The sequence below is a fragment of the Phyllobates terribilis genome, unplaced genomic scaffold (assembly GCF_046119375.1).
Source record: "Phyllobates terribilis strain yellow unplaced genomic scaffold, ASM4611937v1 Scaffold_1__5_contigs__length_1240528914, whole genome shotgun sequence".
NCBI classification, from domain to species: domain Eukaryota; kingdom Metazoa; phylum Chordata; class Amphibia; order Anura; family Dendrobatidae; genus Phyllobates; species Phyllobates terribilis.
This window is the reverse complement of record NW_027362761.1, coordinates 190,438,135-190,457,193: the sequence shown is the minus strand read 5'-3', so window position 1 is coordinate 190,457,193 and position 19,059 is coordinate 190,438,135. Positions and strand designations below refer to the sequence as shown.

The 19,059-nt window shown below is 39.0% G+C and overlaps 1 protein-coding gene across 1 annotated transcript in view; it reads right to left on the bottom strand.

Moving 5' to 3' along the window:
• The window catches only part of VPS13A (vacuolar protein sorting 13 homolog A), a 221,736-nt gene that overhangs the window by 2,116 nt on the left and 200,561 nt on the right, over positions 1–19,059 (bottom strand). The window contains exons 69-72 of the mRNA XM_073670791.1: positions 14,038–14,123; positions 10,239–10,362; positions 9,445–9,519; positions 1–1,776 (exon numbers count right to left, since the gene is read on the bottom strand). The exon at positions 1–1,776 is cut by the window's left edge and continues 2,116 nt beyond it. Coding sequence (XP_073526892.1) covers positions 1,723–1,776; positions 9,445–9,519; positions 10,239–10,362; positions 14,038–14,123 — 339 coding nt within the window. The 3' untranslated portion in view covers positions 1–1,722. The remainder of the gene's footprint in view (positions 1,777–9,444; positions 9,520–10,238; positions 10,363–14,037; positions 14,124–19,059) is intronic.

The following is a 19,059-nucleotide window of genomic DNA, read 5'->3' as shown; positions in this document are numbered from 1 at the left end:
CCTTGTGCGTTGGTAATCAGGGTAATGGGGTTTGTTGTCAATCGAGGGGCCCCGGAGAACCAGGGAAAGTGTTAAGAGTGTAATGTGTCTGATTAACACCTCTATATTACTAACACTAATGTGAAACACCACTTCTGGCGCGGCTGGGGGTTAGTATTTTTAGACTGAGAAGGGCCCAATAACAATGGACCTTCCCAGCCTGATAATATCAGCTCTCAGCTGTCTGCTTTACCTTTGCTGGTTATCAAAAATGTAGGGGACCCCACATCATTTTTTTTCATTTATTTATTTATTTGTCTAATACATGTACACGCAAGGCACTAATTATATATTTCAAAAATATCTATCTATCATCTATTTACCCATATCTAAATCTCTATCTTTGCACATCTTTAATACCCTAAACATCTGTAATTTCTATTTTGCATTTTATTCTGGTACATGTCACGCGAACAGCACACGGATGATGCACACGTACACATGGATGCTGCACAAATACCAAAAGTATTTCACATGGACACGCAACCTTGATAACACCGGAACTGTTTTTTCCAGTACCGGTAAAATCAGGACATGTGAAGGGGACCTTAATGTGGCTTTTTTTATTCTGGCTTTATAGAGGAGGGATTACCACTCCGCAATGTCCATAATCCCTAAAACAACCTATGGACGGGGGTTTTCTTCACTACACAACCCCTTTAAACCAAAAAAGTAAATATAAAACATTTTTCATATTTACTGAGTGCAAACAAACTGAAGCACTGTATATAAATTAATACAAACATACATTCAAAATAACTAAAAAGGATGCAATGACTTGCATTGTAAACCAGACATTAGATAAACAACAGGATCCACAACTAAAAATAGCCAAATATTTCCTGCATTCACCGAAGTCTGCCCCATGGTGTTACAAATGTCAGCAAAGCTCGAATGTGGACTAAATTAGATGTTAAAAATGTAAATGCACAGAAAAATCATTACAGTTCTGCATATTTTGCACTGCTCTACTATGTACCCCAATCATTTACTAGGTTGTCAGCAACGTCCCACCATTAACATGCTGTCTACTGATGCTGGTACGGTGTGTTCAAGAAACCAGAGTGCACCATATCCATAGTATTCAATCTTAAGAGCTTTACTCATAAGTGGCTTCTAAACATGATATTTCATGTACTCAAAAATTATCAGTATGTTTTGAATGGAGTTCAATATGGTGCTATGTTTGATCTACTGTCTGCCTGATCCAAGGAGCTCTACATGGTCTCTACTCTTAGGTGAACATCCCATGCATAAATGTATTTAACCAGCCTCAAAACATGGCAGATTGTCAACAAAGCAGTGTCTCCTACCATACTGGTCAACGCTACCAAATAATACATTTTACAATTTACAATTAGTTAAACCTGTTTTTGTTAAATTATGGGATATATTTTACATCTTTATTATTGGCAATAAATAATGACTGCAATATTTCTAAAATACAGTACTGGAAGAATATCATATTGTTGAAGTAATTGCATGGTAAAAACCAGCCTGTAAATACTATCTGTGCAATACGTATAGAAAAAGAAAAATTCATCCACTTTACATGAGGATTTAATCTCGTATAAAGAGCTGTTTAATCTCAAAAAGTGTTACACTAAGATGGTGTGAACTGCGGCTTCTGAAACGGCAGGACTGCGACAGAGTTCAGCATTGGTTCTTAGAAGACGTTCATCATTATGAATCGCTTAGGTGAAGATCTCGAACTTCTTCCAATTTAGAAAGAATCCACTGTATAAATGAAATGAGAAGTATAAATGTTACAATTCATATTGCATTAAAGAGGACCCGTCACCAGGTCCTAAGTGGACAGTTTGCTCCCCTGATTTTTTTTTCTTTGCTAAATCCGCCATATGGTTCCAGAGGTATGGGGATTTTTTATTTAGTTTTAATTGTTTGACCTTTACCAAGGGAGTGTGGATCACACAGTAATTATGCTGAGCAGGCTAAAGATACACCACCTGATAATCCTGTGAGAATCACGTGAAAAAGACCAAAATAATTAGCACTAAACAAAAAGACCCATATCTTTGGAAATGAATGGCAGATTTAGAAAAAAAAAAATGGAATACTTAGAGGAGCAGCGGGAATAAAATAAGCGCAGAAACTGGTCACTTAAAATGGGACAATCCAACTTGAGGATCATCTCCGTAACATGTTCTACAGATTTACTGCAAACTAGTACTGCTCAATCTTTAAAGAGGTTGCCCACTATTCCAACAACCCCTTCTCAATTACCATACTCCCCCCATGGAAAATAATAACAGCCTGTGCTCACCTCCGGTGCTGGAGCCGGGTCTCTGGTGACATTGTTACGCCATGGGAACCCTGCAGCCAATCAGCGGCTGCTTCACTCTCACTTCCTTCGGACATAATTGACATCCGGAGGAGGTCAGGAAGCAGCAGCTCTCACTTCTTCTGGATGTCAGTTTAGTCTAAAGGAAGTGAGAGTGAAGCAGCTGCTGATTCGATGCAGGGCTTCCATGGCGTAACAATGTCATGTGAGCCCTCCAAGACCCGGTGGTGTTGACATTGCCGGAACAACACTGGCACAATAGGCAAGTACAGGCTATTATTTTCCATTGGGAGCATGGTAATTGAGAAAGGGGTTGTCCGAGTAGTGGACGACATATTTAAGTGTGGCAGCACTTTACTGTGCATAAATGTTAACTCTTTCTCCGCTCCACCTAGATCCACCTCCTGACATTGCTACTGCGACATCAGTAAACAGTTCAAGGGTCAATTCATCTACTAGGTCTTCACTAATAATTAGTCATGCTTTATGGATGAGCCTAAAAGTCAGTCTTGTAGAAGTGTTTTTAAGAGAACAAATGGGTAATCTCCACCTGATCCGTTCTATCTTCGGCTGGTGTTTGGCTAAAAGGAGTAGGGCATAGTAATCTTTTGTCCTACCATAGACAAAGCAGCTAGATACAGGATAATGAGGAGAAGGAAGAGTGGTATGAATATATGAGGGAATGGTATAGAGAAGATTTTTCCAGTTGTAATTGTAATATGCTACATAATAGGAATAATGGAAACAAAGAGATTTGGTGGCTACTCATACATCTGTTTTTAGTCAGCGTGTCATCAGTATTTGTAGGCCAAAATCAGGAGTACAACCACCATAGAGGAAAAGTGGAAGGCTGGGGCTACACGGTGTCACACAACAGCAATTCTATTAGACCTCTGATTTTGACAACAATTAAACCAGCTAAGATGCAGGCAAGTTGCACACAATTGGCATGACCTGTGCGACTTGCAATGAAGTCAAATGCAAATTGGTCACGTGCGACATCTAACAAGTTTGAAAACCTATGCGACTCAATATTGCAATCGCAGTATGTTGCAGGTAGCAATGTTCAATGTAATGGTTTCCCATGGTGTTGCGTTGCGATGTGTCACTGTGATCTCAGTGTTGCGCAACATGGCGACATATGTCAAGCTACAATAATTCTCACAACACTATTTTAGAGTTCTTAATGTGCCGCCCAGTTGTGACAAGTTACATGTCATTTGCAATTTGTCGCATGCTGCTTGCGACTTACATTGAAGTCTATGTCAAGTAAGTGGCTTGGAACTTGTGGCAAAAAAAAACAAACAACACATTTGGAAACATTTGCAACTTTGTGTCATAGTCGCAGGATGTCACAGATCACAATGAGTCACCATAGTAAATCATTAGACGCAATGTCGCAATACGACACTGCGGTTTCCTTTTTGGGTGACATGTTGCAGTGTAGCCCTAGCCTTATTGAAATAGTGACACTTTCTGTGTTTTGGAGCCACTGATCTGTCTTGGCTTAGAAATACTGATGAAACACTGCCAAAAAATAAGTGAAGCGCTTCTACGGGAGGAATAGCTGGGATAATTAAATCTTGTTGTCCCTTTCGGTGTTTCTCGTTCCTTTAATTGATCTGAATAAATGAGTAGATTGCATCACGTGCCCTCTTCCAGCACACGTTCTGCTAAATGATGAAAACAAGGGAGATGCAATAGCTGTCCAGTGTATAAAAGCACAACATGTCTACTATAAAAGCACAACCGAAAGAAATGAACTGGAGTAGAAGTTGATATGCATGCAACGTGTAGGAGCATGTTCACACTGGCCACTAAACAGTCAAAACCTGAGATAGAAACAAAATGAACATATTCCCTGCAGTAAGTTAAAAGCAATAGTGCAATACGTTTATACCGCTTCCCATGACTGGGTGTCCATAGTTTGGCCCCGGTCCTGCTCGGCCCTTATTCACATTGAGGTAATTTTTGACACATGGTACAGTTTTAATACTAGAGGTTAGGACCGTCCAGACTGGGTACACCTTGGCGCTGGTGGAATGGCGCTTACACTTTTTTTGATCAAAAGCGGTGTTTACCAAGTACTCAATGTTATGTATATGCACTATTGGTTTTTACTTAATTACAGCAGGGTATATGTTCAATTTGTTTCCATCTTAGGTTTTGTCTATAAAAGCACAACACGTCTACCACACTAATGACAATTCCTTATTACAGTGTTTTTCCTTCCTCAAGAGCTTGTTGATGGTTTAACCCCTTAAGCCCCAAGGGTGGTTTGCACGTTAATGACCAGGCCAATTTTTTCAATTCTGACCGCTGTCACTTTATGAGGTAATTACTCTGGAACGCTTCAACAGATCCCCCTGATTCTGAGATTGTTTTTTTGTGACATATTGTACTTCATGATTGTGGTAAAATTTCTTCGATATCACTTGCGTTTATTTGTGAAAAAAACTGAAATTTGGCGAAAATTTTGAAATTTTCAAAATTTGAATTTTTATGCCCTTAAATCAGAGAGATATGTCACATAAAAGAGTTAATAAATAACATTTCCCACATGTCTACTTTACATCAGCACAATTTTGGAACCAAAATTTTTTTTGTTAGGGAACTATAAGGGTTAAAAGTTGACGAGCGATTTCTCATTTTTCCAACAAAATTTACAAAACCATTTTTTTAGGGACCACATCACATTTGAAGTCACTTTGAGAGGTCTTTATGACAGAAAATACCCAAAAGTGACACCATTCTAAAAACTGCACCCATCAAGGTGCTCAAAACCACATTCAAGAACTTTATTAACCCTTCAGGTGCTTCACAGGAATTTTTGGAATGTGGAAGAAAAAAATGAACATTTAACTTTTTTCACAAAAATGTTACTTTAGACCCAATTTTTTTTATTTTCACAGGGGTAACAAGAAAAAATGGATGCCAAAATTTGTTGTGCAATTTCCCCTGGGCACGCAGATACCCAATATGTGGGGAAAAAACACTGTTTGGGCGCACGGCAGGGCTCGGAAGGGAAGGAGCGCCATTTGACTTTTTGATTGTAAAATTTGCGTGAATAATTAGCGAACGCCATGTTGTGTTTGGAGAGCCCCTGTGTGCCCAAACATTGGAGCTCCCCCACAAGGTGCTTCACAAATTGATTTGTAAAAATGAAAAAGTGGTTTTTTTTTTCACTTTTTCATTTTTACGAATCAATTTGTGAAGCACCTAGTTTCCAAAATGGGGTCACTTGTGGGGGAGCTCCAATGTTTGGGCACACAGGGACTCTCCAAATGCAACACGGTATCCGCTAACAAATTGAATGGAAAATCGTCTCAAATTGTTAGTGGACACCATGTTGCGTTTGGAGAGGTTCCAAGTGCTCACTATGCATCTAGATAGGTGCCTTGGGGGGTCTAGTTTCCAAAATGTTGTCACTTGTGGGGGAGCTCCAATGTTTGGGCACACAGGGACTCTCCAAATGCAACATGGTATCCGCTAACAAATTGTCGGCTCAAATTGTTAGCGGACACCATGTTGCGTTTGGAGAGCCCCTGTGTGCCCAAACATTGGAGCTCCCCCACAAGTGACCCCATTTTGGAAACTAGACCCCCCAAGGCACCTATCTAGATGCATAGTGAGCACTTGGAACCCCCAGGTGCTTCACAAATTGATTCGTAAAAATGAAAAAGTGAAAAAAAAAACACTTTTTCATTTTTATGAATCAATTTGTGAAGCACCTGGGGGTTCCAAGTGCTCACTATGCATCTAGATAAGTGCCTTAGGGGGTCTAGTTTCCAAAATGGGGTCACTTGTGGGGGAGCTCCAATGTTTTGGCACGCAGGGGCTCTCCAAAAGCAACATGGCGTCCGCTAACAATTTGAGCCGATTTTCCATTCAATTTGTTAGCGGACACCATGTCGCGCTTGGAGAGCCCATTATGTGCCTAAACAGTGGAGCTCCCCCACAAGTGACCCCATTTTGGAAACTATACCCCTCAAGGATTTTATTAAGGTGTATAGTGAACATTTTGAACCCAGAGTTACGACACAGAATTTGTTTACATTAGGTCATCATATTGAATAAGTTGTCATTAGTCTTGAGCGCAAGTGCTCGCTACTTGAGTTTGCATCGGGTACTCAGGTATGCACCATGTACAGCGTGTGCTCGAGTGACATGCTCGAGTCCCTGCTCCGCATGTTTCACGGTAATTAGACACCCAAAAAAAAAACATGCGGGGATCGCTCGTGCATGGCAGGCAATCCCCGTAAAGTTTTTACGGCCGCGAAGCATATGGGGCAGAGACTCTAGCATGTCACTCAAATACCCACGATACTCAATGCATACCAGAGCACCCGAAGCAAACTCAAGTAGCGAGCACTTGCGCTCAACACTAGTCGCCATATCGTCATCTTTTTTTCTTACTTTTGAAAAAAATCCCAACCCCATCACAACCCCAACCCCAACCCCAACCCCAACCCTAACCGTAGCACAACCCTAACCCTAGCACAACCCTAACCCTAGCACAACCCTAACCCTGGCACAACCCTAACCCCAAACCCAGCCCTAACCCTAGCCCAATCCTAACCCAAGAGTTTATTTTTGACACCGTTCCTCGTGCGGTTTAAGTGATTAGACTACTTTATTCTTCGGGTCGGTGTGATTACAGCAATACGAGAATCATATGGGGTTTTTATGACTGACAGCTGTCACACACTAAAAGACGCATTTTTTGTAAAATCTAGTTTTTGCATCGCCATATTTTGAGAGCTATAATTTTTCCAGATTTTGGCAGACAGTCATGTGACGGCTCGATTTTTGCGGGATGAGTTGACGCTTTTATTGGTGCCATTTTCAGGCACGTGACATTTTTTGATTGCTTTCTATTCCGATTTTTGGGAGGCAGAATAAACAAAAACCAACAATTCAGGAATTGTTTTTTTTTTTTTTTTTATTCTGTTCCGCGTGTGGTAAAATTGATAAGGTAGCTTTATTCTTCGGGTCAGTACGTTTACAGTGGTACCACATTTATATCATTTTTCTATGTTTTGCACTTTTACATAATAAAAGCAATTTTATAGAAAAAATTATTTTTTAGCATAGCTTTATTCTGAGAGCTATATCTTTTTTATTTTTCGGCTGATAGAGCTGTATGGTGGCTTGTTTTTTGCGGGACGAGATGACGTTTTCAGCGGTACCATTTTTATTTATATTTGTCTTTTTGATCGCGTGTTATTCCATTTTTTGTTTGGCGGTATGGTGATAAAGCATTGTTTTTTGCTTCATTTTTTTTTTTTACCGTGTTCACTGAAGGGGTTAACTAGTGGGACAGTTTTATAGGTCAGGTTGTTCCGGACGCGGCGATACCAAATATGTGTACTTTTATTGTTTTTTTTTATTTTTTATAATAATATTTATTGATGGGTACATCATATTTTTATTTTTGGTGGATTATTATTATTTTTTTTTTTTGCAATTTTTTTTTTCACTTTCTGAAAGTTTATATACTTTATTACTTTGTCCCACTCTGGGACTTTCACTTTTTTTTCTCTGATCGCCTGCATGGCACAGGAATGCAGCACCATCCCTGTGCTATGCAGGCTGTCAGCGCTGGACAGGGAGAAGATTGTTTGGAGATGCACTGCGCATGTCCAAACAATCTTCCTGCTGTCTGGTGACCCGGATGTAGTCATGACGACATCGGGTCGTCATGGCAACACCCGGGAAGCCTTTGCAGACAGCGCTGGAAGCCGGAAGAGGAGGTGAGTATCTGCGATCACCTCCCCTTGCCCCCGCAATGCTGCGATCGACTTTGATCGCAGCATCGCGGGGGTTAATGTGCTGGGAGCGGTGCAGGACCGCTCCCTGCACATAGTATCGGGTGTCAGCTGTGACAATCAGCTGACACCCGGCGGCGATCGCGCCCGCACAGCCTGTGTGCGCGCGCGATCGCCATGACGTACCAATACGGGTCTGGCTCTTAAGTCCCAGGGCACAGACGCGTATTAGTACGTCAAATGTTGTTAAGGGGTTAAAAAAAGGCTCGGATTTTTCTAAATGTTTGGTCCAGTGGATCGACAATTGAGTTCAAGATGTTAAGATTAAGGGTTCATTCACATGTCAGTTTTTCATGTACAAGTGCCATCCATTTTTTTCACGGATAGCACTCATACCTATGACAGTCTATGGGGTTGTTCACCTTTTTCCTTGGACCAAGCGGTCCGTGAAAAATCACCGAGACATGTCCGATATAAATCCGGCAATGCAAGTCTATGGATCAGTGAAAAAATATGACAGCATTCGGATGGCATCTGTGTGCTGCCCGTTATTCACTGACAGATAGAAGGTGGAGAAACTTTTTTTTTCCTCATCAGTGAAAAAACCCCAGATGAAACTGATGGAAATCACTACATAAACTGCGTTCATTTTTCTAGTAAGTCAAAAAAAACCTGACATGTGAATGAGCACTAACTCTTTTGAGATGGATTGCATCATGCATTGGGGTGTGCATGTGCCCTTTTCGCTTTGTCATTTCCCATCCGTTGGTTGAACTTGATGAATATTTGTCTTTTTTTAATCCATTTAGGCTATGTTCCCACAAGTGTTTTGCAGAGTATTTTGCTGCAGATTTTTATGCAAATTTTCAGCTGCGTTTTGCAGTACCAGCAAAGTCTATGAGAAACCAGAATTCTCTGTTCACACATCATGGTTTTTTGTTCTTGCGTATTTTGTGCCTTGGGTGGGTTTTTGGAAAATAGAGCATGTCACTTCTTTCAGCGTTTTTTCACCCATAGGAACCTGCGTTTTTTATGCAGATGATTTCCTGCCAGAGATCAGTTTTGCTGCAGATTTCTGACTGAAAAAACTACAACATGTGGGAGCATACCCCAACTCTGAAATGTGGTCACCAATGAAAACCCCACTGTTCTCATGTGCACTGCTAGTCGTACATGACGCCATAGGCTTGCACTACCTTTCACTTGCAGCATAAATATTTGGTCCATATCGTCGCTATTTATACAAAAATTAAGTCTTGGCACCATGTGAATTAATACTAATTATTCTATTAGAACCTCCCTCCAGTGATACACTAACTAAAATGTCGTATTTACCTTGGCATCGTCTGAAGTTTTGAAATTTATTATTTTTCCAAACTCTTTGGCATGAAAAACAGATTTCACTCGTTCCTGCAGGATAAACAATTTCAGATGTAAGAAACAGACTCATCATTTTAATCCACGTTGCGCCTAAATAGTCTGCCATGCATCTCCTTGTAATACATACTCTAGTTCTGGCCACTGCTTAGAGGAAGCAAAGTCTCAGTGTTTGCATTCATTTCTGGAATTTTCATCCACTTTAAGCTTGTGATGTTCAAAGAACAGGTTGTACAGTAAACAGGCGCCACTTCTCATTTGGAAATTTCGCTTTACAATACATCATCCTGCATAAAGTTTTGCCAGAAAATCACTAAGCGTTTCCAGACAATGTTTTAACCAAGCGCTACATAAATAAACAATCTATGTAGGGAACTTGATCAATTTTATCAAGCAGCCAGCGATCATCAGAGTACACCAAGTGGTGGGCACTCGCGATGCCTAATTTCATGGAACCGTAATGGCGCAGGCACAGTGTGCTACTACGTGCCAGGAAGACCACCCAAGATACCTGGCACATGACATTTGCATATCAACTTGATGGTTTTCAACTTAGAAATTAATAATGGCCTTCTGATTTTCATTTGATAACAGAAGGGACAAACCAGTAGCGGTATAAAACCACACATGGAAAGGGTGTTACACCTATCTGAAATCCAGGTTTTTCACACTCCCTTTACAGTGATTTAAAAGACAGAATCTACAGGCTTAATAGTAAATAAGTGATGATCCTATAACAAATCTTATAGTACCTTTGCTTCAATGCGTAACCTTCTGCCACTCACAATGATTGGCTCTTTGGTAAATTCATCAAAGCTATACTGCCATTCGCAAGTAAGCTGTCCAAACGTACCCCTCGTTACAAACAGGATTCCACTGGAAGGAAAAAAGAGAAGTGGATTATTGGTTATATCTATATTTAAAAAAGATATATGAAACCATGGTGAGTGATGAAACCATGGTGAGTGATCATCCTTTTTTTCCCCATGCCCTATAGATTCCTGCATATTTTAATACATTTCTGAAGCCTAGTCCCAGTAAGTTAGTGTAGTGTTAGTGTAGGGGGTACAATTGGGGGAGAAATGTTGAACTTGATGGACCTAGGTCTTTATTCAACCTACGTTACTATATAATTAAAAACCTACATGGTAAAATCAAATTGCATGCCAACATGGATGGCTGTATTATATCTTATGGCTAAAAAAACAAATTACAGGCAAAGAGGAAATATTTGAAAAACTGAAAGAAACAAAATAAATAAAATAAAAAAACAATAATAAATGTACATATTATATATATATATATATATATATATATATATATATATATATACAGTACAGACCAAAAGTTTGGACACACCTCATTTAAAGCTTTTTCTGTATTTTCTTGACTATGGAAATTGTACATTTACACTGAAGGCATCAAAACTATGAATTAACACATGTGGAATTATATACTTAACAAAAAAGTGTGAAACAACTGAAAATATGTCTTATATTCTAGGTTCTTCAAAGTAGCCACCTTTAGCTTTGATGACTGCTTTGCACACTCTTGGCATTCTCTTGATGAGCTTCAAGAGGTAGTCACCGGAAATGGCTTTCACTTCACAGATGTGCCCTGTCAGGTTTAATAAGTGGGATTTCTTGCCTTATAAATGGGGTTGGGACCATCAGTTGTGTTGTGCAGAAGTCAGGTGGATACACAGCTGATAGTCCTACTGAATAGACTGTTAGAATTTGTATTATGGCAAGAAAAAAACAGCTAAGTAGAGAAAAATGAGTGGTCTGTACTGTAATTATATATATATATATATATATATATATATATATGTATATATATATATATATATATATATATATATATATATATACACATACACATACACACACACACACACATTATATATATATATATATATATATATATATACACACATACATATTACATACACAGTTGAAACAGAAGTTTACATACCCTATATAAAAAGCCACATATGCATGTTTTTCTCAATATCTGACATGAAATCAGAATAAACCTTTCCCATTTTAGGTCAGTTAGGATTACCATAATTTTTAATATTTGCCAAATGCCAGAATAATGAGAGAGAAAGAATATTTTAAGGCATTTTTATTACTTTCTGCAAAGTCAAAAGTTTACATACACTAAGATTACTATGCCTTTAAACAATTCTGCACTGTCCATATGATGAGGTCATGTGTTTGGAAGCTTCTGATAGGTTTTATGGCAACATTTGAGTTAGAAACAAACCTGTGGATGTATTTTAATGCACACTTGAAACACTCTGCTTCTTTGTGTAGCATCATGGGAAAGTCTAAAGAAATCAGCCAAGATAACAGGAAGAGAATTGTGGACTTGCACAAGTCTGGCTCATCCTTGGATACAGTTTCAAGATACCTGAAGGAAGGTGCCTCATTTATCTGTACAATTATACGCAAGTACAAAGAAGATGGGAATGTCCAGACATCATACCGGTCAACTCAAGGACAAAAGCAAAAGACCTTGTGAAGATGATGGCGGAAGCAGGTAAGATTGTGTTAATATCTACAGTGAAACGAGTACTGTATCAATATGGGCTAAAAGGTCACTCTGCCAGGAAGAAGCCATTACTCCAAAAGAAATATAAAAAAGCCTGATTAATGTTTGCAAATGCACACAGGAACAAAGACTTTAATTTTTGGAGACATATCCTGTGCTCTGATGAAACTAAAATTGAACTTTTTGGGCTTAATGACCATCGTTATGTTTGGAGGAAAAAGGGAAAAGTTTGGAAGCCTAAGAACACCATCCCAACTGTGAAACACAGGGGTCGCAGCATCATGCTATGGGGTTGTTTTGCTGCAGGAGGGACTGGTGCACTTCACAAAATAGATGGCATCATGAGAAAAGAAGATTATGTGGCAATACTGAAGCAACATCTGAAGACATCAGCCAGGAAGTTAAAGCTCGAGTGCAAATGGGTGTTCCAAATGGCCAATGACCCGAAGCATACTGCCAAAATGGTAACAAAGTGGCTTAAGGATAACAAAGTCAATGTTTTGGAGTGGTCATCACAAAGCCCTGATCTCAATCCTATTGAAAATTTATGGGCAAAGCTGAAAAGGCAGGTGCAAGCAAGGCGACCTACAAACCTGGATCAGTTACACCAGTTTTGTCAAGAGGAATAAGCCCAAATTACAACCAACTATTGTGAGAAGCTTGTGGAACGATATCCCAAATGTTTAACCCAAGTCATTCAGTTTAAGGACAATGGTACCAAATACTAATGAAATGTATGTAGACTTTTGACTTTGCATTAAGTAACAAAAATGCCTTAAAACATTCTCTCTCTCATTATTTTGACATTTGGCAAATATTAAAAATTATGGTAATCCTAATTGACCTAAAACGGGAAAGGTTTATTCTGATTTCATGTCAGATATTGAGAAAAACATGCATATGTGTCTTTTTATATAGTGTATATAAACTTCTAGTTTCAACTGTAAATATAATTCTTAAAAATCAAATCTAGAATTTCTATATTATATTTGGAATTTAAGAATTCAGTAACGCTGAAGCTTTTCACTATAAGGCATGCAAAATTAAGTTGAACAATTAAAGATCAATAAACAACATAGAGCAAGTCCCTGTTTTCTCAAGTCTCTTTAGCAAATACTTGGATTTCTTATGAAAAATAAATAATTCTGGAGCATGTTTTCTTTCTATTGTTCCGCTTTTATATTTCCTGAAAATGTATAACTAAATTGACAAGTCAACAGGTATTGCCCTATATAGTTTACTCATAGTAGCACTAAATGATCAGTGTAAAAAACTGGGGATATGCCCCACAAACAAGGAGATTGGTAATTCACAGTTATTAATATATTTCCAGGAGGAACAACAAAAGGAACTGCAGTGTGCAGAGTTATTACAAAATATGATCCAGAATTATTTCATGGGGAATTGACTAATTGCTTTAAAAAGTCATTTTAGCAGAGCTTTAAGCAAGCCTTTTTAGATAATGTACAGGGTTACTGATGTGTTGGCAGGAAAAACGCTGTGTACAATACGTGCAATTTTCCTATTCACTAAAATGGGAGAAAAAAAATGCAGCAAAAAGAATTCACACAATGAAGATTTGAAAAGGCTTAAAAAATAAGCAGTGTGTGCACGATACTTCATGAATCTCATTCCCTTTTCTGGGACAGTAAATTCCTTTTGTAGTGGCCAAAACGTGACGTGTTAACATAGCCTAACAACAATCTTGTACTTTAAACATAGCTGTGCTTTGTACTGTATGATTCTTGCAACACACATGCATACATATTTAACAAAAGCACTTCCAAATGTATAAACTCAGTTATTTGTACTGCATTATGTCTATCTGTGGCCATCTTTGACAAAGTGCTAAGTTTTAGGCGGTCCCTCCAAATCCATTCTTCTGTTTAGCTCATCAGGCTTAATGTCAGATTTCACAGGATAATGGAAGAGGAGACAACCATCAGCAGGGCATGTCCCACTTCATGTCAGAATTCACTAGAACTGGTTACATACCTTTTCATCACCATTAATAAATCTGTGTTATTAACCATTGCATGTGCAAAATATTTACATTTGGCAAATCTTCCATTTTCAATTCTCTACAAGAAAAAAGAAAAGTATGCAATTAGCTAAACTGATAAAGCACACCTCTTGCTATTCTGCGCACTACCCTTGATGAATGAAGTGCATGGAAGGGACGCATTAAAATTAAGAAACTGTGGCCAAAATAATAAAATCAAAAGGGTGACTTTAAAGGTAAAGAAAATATGTTCACAAGCCTCAAGAAAAAAAAAAGTCACTTAAAAATGACCCTTCACCAGTTTTAGCATGTTAAACTGACCACATCATGGAATAGTGACTGCAGAGCTGAATAAAATGTAGCTTTTATTTGTTAATATATCTCCTCCATTGCAGAGATTGTAGATTTAACTTGTAAAGGATAGGTTATAATTTAAGTCCAAGGGGGTGTTACCTGAGATTCATCTCCGGAGGTGTTTACTTCTTCCCCATTATGAGGTTGACCAATCATAGGCAGCAAAATACAGGGGAAAAAAAGCACATGCCCCACAAAAGCGGAGAGCAGGTTTCTCGGTGTGAGACATATAATCACAGACACTCCAGGGTCTTTGTAATCACACACAGCACTGCAGTGAGACTAGTGAGGAGAGCATAATGTCATTACATGTCTCACACAAGAGAAAGCCTGCTCTAAGCTACTGTGGGGTCCTGTTCTTTTTTTCCCACTGTATGACGCCTCCGGCTTATGATTGGTCAACCTCATGAAGGTGAAGAAGTACATACCAAAAGTGAAAAAATTTTGTTAATGCATGTTAAACTTAAATGGGTGTTCAACAGTTTAAAAAATATCACTTATCCACAAGATAGGAGATAACTTTCAGATCGCTGGCAAAGTAAGATTAAGAACAATCTATGTTCGAAACGCGTCAGTGAGCATGACCCTGACCATACGCTTTTTTTTAAATAATCATGGTTTTTAATCTGTGTTTTTTCAATAAAATTTTGTTTTTTAATTAGACATTCAACTTCTCCGGATTTCCAGTGCTGGATGCACCTTTTTCCAATTTTTGACATTGCTCAACTTGTGCCAACACAAGTCCTTTCTGGATCTGTGCACTTCTGGAGAAACACTTCCATGGAAGTTGGTGAGCTGGAAAAATCTTTTTTCCTTTTTTGCAATTCAGATTGCTGGCAGTCTGACCCCTGTGGCACTCTCGTTCTTGGGATTAGTCGGGGCCACGGCGGTTAGACCCCCATCGATTAAAAAGTTATTTCCTATCCTTTTAATAGGAGATAACTTTAAAACTTGAGAACACCCCTTTAAAAATAATTCTAAACTAAACTTTACAAGCAAATCTCTCTGCAATGGAGAGGAGAAGTTAAAAAATAAGAATTATGTCTTACATGGTCAAACTAGTGAAAGGTCCTCTTCAAACCCTTCTTTACATTGATGTTTATTGATGTATATTTTTAATGGATTTGAAACACTGGATAGTATGAAATCTTCACCAAATTTTCCCATAATTTTGGTATGTGTTTTTTTTTTATACTTATTGCAATGACCTTGTAAATAAAATTTTCACTCAAAACATAAATATGACCAGTTAAAGCAAGAGCCAAAAGTTAATTGATTATGGGGTTTTGTATTTACAGGTAGTCTGGCATTTTTCTATACAAGTGCATATTGGTTCTCAGTTATAAATTGGCGACTCGGCATTTGAAAACCATCTGGCCGCACTTCTCTCCTTTTTATGGTCACCAAAAAGGTAACAAACAAATATATAAACATAATCCAATATATTTATAAGTAAATTACACCCACAACAGACAGACTTAGGCAGCTTTTGTAACATCTAATTAGTTACATTTTGGGTGAAAACTTTCTTTAACCACCATGTTAGTAGATGATATTAAAGTGACTCTACCACTGTAATGAAAAATGAAAGTTAGTCCACATTTAACTATATAAAATCAATATTGGTAGTTACGTCAAGCAACTGACAGCTTATTTATTGGATTACTTCATTAGAGCAGGCATTATTCCCCAAGCCCCCACCAGTTGAATAGTCCTTTTCTAGACCAACATAGATAACTTACATTTTTTCATGGTAGGACTTTACAGAGTCCTTACACTAAGGTCTATGAGCTCGAAATTATGGCATCAGGTTCAACCGGTTTCCAATATTCTGAAGAAAAGAGTGGTATGTCCAAGACAAAGCCGTGTAGGGCTATCATTGAGCTATTGCTTCCTATTCTCCCTATTGCCTGGCCATTTCAATGTCAACATCCTGATATGAACGTTTGGAATGATCATCACAGCAAAATAATGTTAATCTAATTCAGCATTAAGCTTTACACATAGCGAAAAATGTTCCCCCCATGGATGTGGCCACAAATACACAAAAATGTTACATGCAGGTTTTGTCACATTTGGTTTGCGTTGCATGGAGTGAAATCTGCAGTTCTTCTGTACAAGAGTGAGCATGCTGCAGATTTTTCACTAAATGTTGATAGGGTATTGAAAACTCCATTGAGCTGCATGGTTCCTCTGCCTCTCCCTGGCAAAGAAGTCAGCATGCTCACCACCAAGGCCACCCAACGTCGTCTCCTGCTCCCGCAACGGCTTCCAGGTTCCCTTCTTAGAGGGACAGTGCACACACTCTGAAAGTGTCCTCAGCCTATAGCTGGGAGGCATTAGGTATTTAAGGCACCCTCCCCAGGAGGTGCCTGAGCAGCTTCAGTACCTAGTGTGTCTTCTACCTACTAATACGATGTCACGTCCCTGAACCAGTTCTGCGATTCTGTATCAATTCCTGTTCAGTGATCCTGAACAAGCTCTGTCTGAACCAGCCCATTCTGTCCGAACCTGAACTCGTTTTGTCTGAACCAGTGGTTGTGTCTGAACCTGCTGTGTCTGAACCGACACCAGAATCCATACCGCTAGTGATCCTGTCCTGCCTGACACTCCGAGTCCGTACCCGTGTCCCTGATCCTTGGGATCAGCTGCTGCAGCCCCGGGAACCTCACCATCAAAGGCTCTAATGAAGAACCAAATAGTCGCTTAGTCATGCCCCTCTAGGGTAAGCCCAGTCTGTGGCGCAGTGGACGACACCCACCAGTGTGACAGTTATTACCTAATTTGTTCATGGTGAGTGTCTTTCCTGGGACCGAATGGCAGATCTGTGAATTTTTATCCTCAATGGAAACTTTTATCCCAGTTACGAAATGCAATTACTTTTAGATTTCTATTTTTAAAATATTTAGAAAACCATGTATCCCAATAAAATACATTTACGTTAGTGGGTGTAATCTGAAAAAATTGTAAAAGTTCATGGGGGTATGAATACTTTTTCAAGCCACTGTACATAAAGTGAAAAGCAATGAAGCAACATACATAAAAGTAATGCATATTCAATAAATAAAAAATGAAAGGCGTTAAGATAAAGTTCAAAGTGTGAGAGCATTGGAATAATATATAAACAAACAAAAAAAAGAAGTATGGAGAAATTAGGTACAAGTAATACAGGAAGGTGAACATCCACCAAGAAAACGCACGCCTGATGCGCATTTCATCAGACAGCTTTTGGCCCAAGGCATTCATTTACCTCTATAATTCTTTTCTTAAATTTCTCAGCCGCTTTGTTCCCTTTAACCCGCAACCAATTTTCATTTTTTTGTTTTCATTTTTTCCTGCTCTTATTCCAAGAGTCATAACTTTTTTATGTTTCCATCCACATAACCGTATGAGGACTTGTTTTTTGTGGAACGAGTTGTACTTTTGAATGACACCATTAATTTTATCATGTGATGAACTAGAAAATGGGAAAATAATTCCAAGTGAGCTGAAATTGCAAAATAAGGTGCAATTCCACAATTGTTTTGTTTGTTTTTTTTTTATTTACCATGTTCACTACAAGGTAAAAGTGACCTGGCAATATGATTCCCCAGATCAGTACGATACAGTACAGTCATGGCCAAAAGCATTGAGAATGAGACAAATAGTAATTTTTCCAAAGTTTACTGCTTCATTTTTTGTAATGGCAATTTGCATATACTCCTGAATGTCAAAGAGTGATCAGCTTAACAGCAATTACTGTACTTGCAAAGTCAATATTTGCTCAGAAAATGAACTTTAACCCCCAAAACACATTTCAACATCATTGCAGTCCTGCCTTAAAAGGAGCAGCTAACATCGTTTTAGTGATTGATCCATTAACACAGGTGTGGGTGTTGATGAGGACAGGGCTGGCAAACAATCAGTCATGATTAAGTAAGAATGACATCACTGGACACTTTAAAAGGAGGCTGGTTCTTGGTATCATTGTTTCTCTTCAGTTAACCATGGTTATCTCTAAAGAAACACGTGCAGCCATCATTGCACTGCACAAAAATGGCCTAACAGGGAAGAGTATCGCAGCTACAAAGATTGCACCTCAGTCAACAATCTATCGCATCATCAAGAACTTCAAGGAGAGAGCTTCCATTGTTGTCAAAAAGGCTCCAGAGCGCCCAAGAAAGACCAGCAAGCGCCAGGACCATATCTTAAAACTGTTTCAGCTGCGGGATCGGACTACCAGCAGTGCCGAGCTTGCTCAGGAATGGCAGCAGGCTTGTGTGAGTGCTTCTGCACGCACTGTGAGGTGGAGACTCTTTGAGCAAGTGCTGGTTTCAAGGAGGGCAGCAAAGAAGCCACTTCTCTCCAGAAAAAACATCAGGGACCGACTGATATTCTGCAAAAGGTACAGGGAGTGGACTGCTGAGGACTGGGGCAAAGTCATTTTCTCTGATGAATCCCCTTTTCGATTGTTTGGGACATCTGGAAAACAGCTTATTCGGAGAAGAAGAGGTGAGCGCTACCACCAGTCTTGTCTCATGCCAACTGTAAAGCATCCTGAAACCATTCATGTGTGGGGTTGCTTCTCAGCCAAGGGAATCGGCTCACTCACAGTCTTGCCTAAAAACACAGCCATGAATAAAGAATGGTACCAGAATGTCCTCCAAGAGCAACTTCTCCCA